This window comes from Plasmodium reichenowi, chromosome 4 (genome assembly GCF_001601855.1).
Source record: "Plasmodium reichenowi strain SY57 chromosome 4, whole genome shotgun sequence".
Taxonomy (NCBI): domain Eukaryota; phylum Apicomplexa; class Aconoidasida; order Haemosporida; family Plasmodiidae; genus Plasmodium; species Plasmodium reichenowi.
In genome coordinates, this window is record NC_033649.1 from 164,450 (window position 1) to 168,103 (window position 3,654).

At 19.8% G+C, this 3,654-nt stretch overlaps 2 protein-coding genes across 2 annotated transcripts in view; one reads left to right on the forward strand and one right to left on the reverse strand.

The window, feature by feature from the left end:
• Positions 1–468: 468 nt before the first annotated feature.
• PRSY57_0403400 (hypothetical protein) lies at positions 469–777 on the forward strand (the record flags this gene model as incomplete). The annotated part of the gene is made up of 1 exon (XM_012905898.2): positions 469–777. One exon carries the CDS (start codon positions 469–471, stop codon positions 775–777), a length of 309 nt encoding a protein of 102 aa, XP_012761352.1.
• A 692-nt stretch (positions 778–1,469) lies between these two features.
• PRSY57_0403500 (apical sushi protein) overlaps positions 1,470–3,654 on the reverse strand; it is a gene marked incomplete at both ends in the record, with an annotated part of 2,978 nt that continues 793 nt past the window's right edge. Inside the window, 2 exons of the mRNA XM_020114494.1 lie at positions 1,470–3,034; positions 3,196–3,621. Of these exons, the coding sequence (XP_019970771.1) occupies positions 1,470–3,034; positions 3,196–3,621 (1,991 nt within the window). The remainder of the gene's footprint in view (positions 3,035–3,195; positions 3,622–3,654) is intronic.

The window sequence follows — 3,654 nt, forward strand, 5'->3', positions numbered from 1 at the left end:
AATAGCTAATTTCTGAATATGTCAGGAAAAAGCTTAAATTATAAAAGCTATTTCAAAAAAAAAAAATAAAATAAAATAAATAATAATATACAATGAAAAAAATAATAATGTAATAAATGTACAATATAATAATTGTTTCATAAGGGTATATAATATCTTTAAAATATAGTGAAATTCGAAAAGGATATATTAGGTATAATTTAAAAAGTGTACATAAAGTTTTTATTAAAATTGACATTTTATTTTTATACAAAATGTATATTTTATTTTTTTTAAAAAAAAGGGTTTGAAAAAATATGTATAATAATATATATATATATATATATATATATAAGTATTCATGTATAATTGGGCAAAATAATCAAATATATAATATATATATAATTTCAAAAAATACATCATTGTTGTATATATATATATATATATATATATATATATATATGTATGTATGTATGTATCTATAGAATGATGAATAATACGTGCAGATATTTATACCGAAGTATAATTCAATCCTGTAATAAAACGTTTAATACCGATATTGAAGCTAAATTACATGTATTAAATGGAATAAAAAATATTATAAGAGAACAACTTAAGCATAAAGATGAAAACGATATAAAACAACATTTAATTGATGCTAACACTTTTATTAAAGAGAATATTATTCAAGCTGTTTATAATAATTCCACAGGAAATTATAAAGTTCAAATAAAACAAGAACAAGTGAAGAAAGGAACAATTACATTAGGTACCAAAATTGAAAAAGATTTTCCATAATGTAAAATTTATATAATGTCTTTATATAATTTATATCTATAACCTTTAAGAAGGAATTTTTTTTTTTTTTTTTTTTTTGTAATTTACTAATAATATCTTATATGTAAATATTGTTACCTATTATATATTTCTTATTATTTTATACATAACATATGTATATTTTTTTTTTCTCATTCAAACTTATTTTTGCTACCAATGTAGACACCTAGTAAAAATATATATATTTTTTTTAAATATATTATGTGCAATAAATCTTAATGTTATTAGCAAATTGCACAAGTATAAATTTTAAAGGTTTAAAAAAAATATATATATATATATATATATATATATATATATATATATATGTTGATAAAATAATAAATTAATTATTTACAAAAAGGTAAAAATGAAAGAAGGGATTATTTCCCAGAATAAAATATATATATATATATATATAACATATTTAATAAATTATCCATAATAAAACAAATGAGGAATATGAAATAATATCTAAAGGTACAAAAAGTGTGTACTACTAAAAAATAAAAAATAAAAATTAAACAAATGTCGGTGAAAATAAAAAATACATATACTATTAATTCTTAATATTTTTATCAAGAAAGGAAAATATAATATAAAGCAATATATATATATATATATATATATATATATATATATTTATTTATTTATTTATTTTTCCAATTTTCGTTTTATGCGCAGAAAAAAAGATTAATAATTATAAAGACTATTATAATAATATTATAGAATGTATATTTTGATGCCGAGTTGATAATATTATTCATTTTTTGTAAATTATCCTTTTCTACATCATCAAAATTTGTTAATGATTCACACGTTATATTTGGTGATATTATATTTCTACCTGTACATACACCAATATTTGTTGTACCTATTATTTTATACCCTTCTTGACATTTAAATTCTATTTTTTCACCAAGTAAATAATATTTTTTATCAGGGATAAGAGAAACATATGAAGAATTAGTAGGTCTAACACATATTTCATTGTCAGTTACTTTAAATTTTTTTTTAATTTTTTGTAACTGTGCTTCATTTTCAGCTATTAAAGCACCTTCTAATAAAGTTGATGGGTTTGGTTTTTCGTTTAAATTTGCGCATATATGTGTTTCCACTTTGATTATTTCATATGTACCATTTTTATCTTTTCCATAGAAATTATGTTTTAATATATCTTTTTCATTTTGTGTATGTGAAGCATGATTAATATATTTATTATGTAAATTATTCTTATTATTAACAAAAGTATTTGTATAATTAAAATTATTATTTGTGCCCATATTATTTTTCTTATCATAGTTATATTTATCTTCATATTGTTCTGTTAAATCTTTTGATGATATTTCTATTTCATTATTTTCAGAAATATTATCAGTTTCATTTATATTCTTATTTTTTATTTTATTTTGTTTTTTTTCTTCATCATTTAATAGATTTTCTTCTGAAACTTCATCAATATCATCATCAAATTCATTTATTATTTTATTATTTTTTTTGTTTGTATTTTGTTTATTCTTATTATTATTATTATTATTGTTACTATTATTATTATTATTATAATTATTGTTACTATTATTATTATTATTATTATTATTATTATTTTTTTTTTTTTTATTAAAAAGATCATCTTTATCATTAGTGCCATCTTCTTCATTATCATCTATATTATTATTTTTTAGATCTTTATTATTTTCTTCTTCTTCATCATTAAATTCGTTATTTTTTCCTTCGATATCTAAATCATCGTCTTCTTCGTCTATATCATCATCTTCATCATCTTTTTTTTTTTTCTTTTTTTCTTTTTTCTTTCCCTTTAAATTTAGTTGCAATAAAGACAAAAACCTTTCATTTTTTGCAATTTGTCTAGGTACAGATGAGCTTAGAACATGATAATTAAAAGATTTGTGTTTGTTATGTTTTATATCTTCATGATATGGATTTTCTAAATGATGATTTTTATGTATACTTTCTACATTATTCATATATATATATTTCTTTTTATTTTCCAATGCTACTATGTCATCGTTATTTTCTTTGGGTTCATTTTCATCATCGTAACTTCTAAGCTCATGTTTGTAAGAAATCCACACACAATTGAAACTTGTTTCTTTTTTCTCTTCGCTTAATTTTTGGAATAATTTTTCCATAAGATAGCATGACCCTTCACTTTCAAAGAGTTCACATGCTCGTACGTCTCCCCCGAGGTTTGAACCAAACACTTGGATATTTAAGTAACCTAAAAAAAAAGATATCAGCAATTATGTACAAGTAAAAATAAAGATATGACAATAAATAAATAAATATAAATATATATATATATATATATATATATATATATATATATATATATACATATATACATATATATATTTTATTTTGTGTTTCTCTTTTTGTTACCTTCATTTTGACATCCATTTGGGGTATGTTTACATTCCGAATATAAGGAACATTTTTGTTCATTCAGAAGTATACAATTTTGAAAACATGCTTTATATGCGTCATCATAAAAACACTCTTTATTATTAGAACACATTTCTTTATCTTGTAAATCGAAACAAGGACTATTAATTTTTATATTGCTATTATGATTTTTATGAAATGATTCAAACAAATCTTCATCATCGTTTTGTTCATTTGTATTTGTAGCTCCATGCATGTAAAAGTTTTCTCCTTTTCTCCACATTTCTTGGCTAGCCAATTGAGGTTTCATATCAATGATTTCTTCAGAAATATATTCATTTTTTTTGTGATCTTTTACTTTATTTTGATGATTCGTTACTATTCCCATATCTTTATGATTTTTATGTTCTAAGAATGATAGCTCTAGAAAAATAAAATAAAGGAAATATATAAATA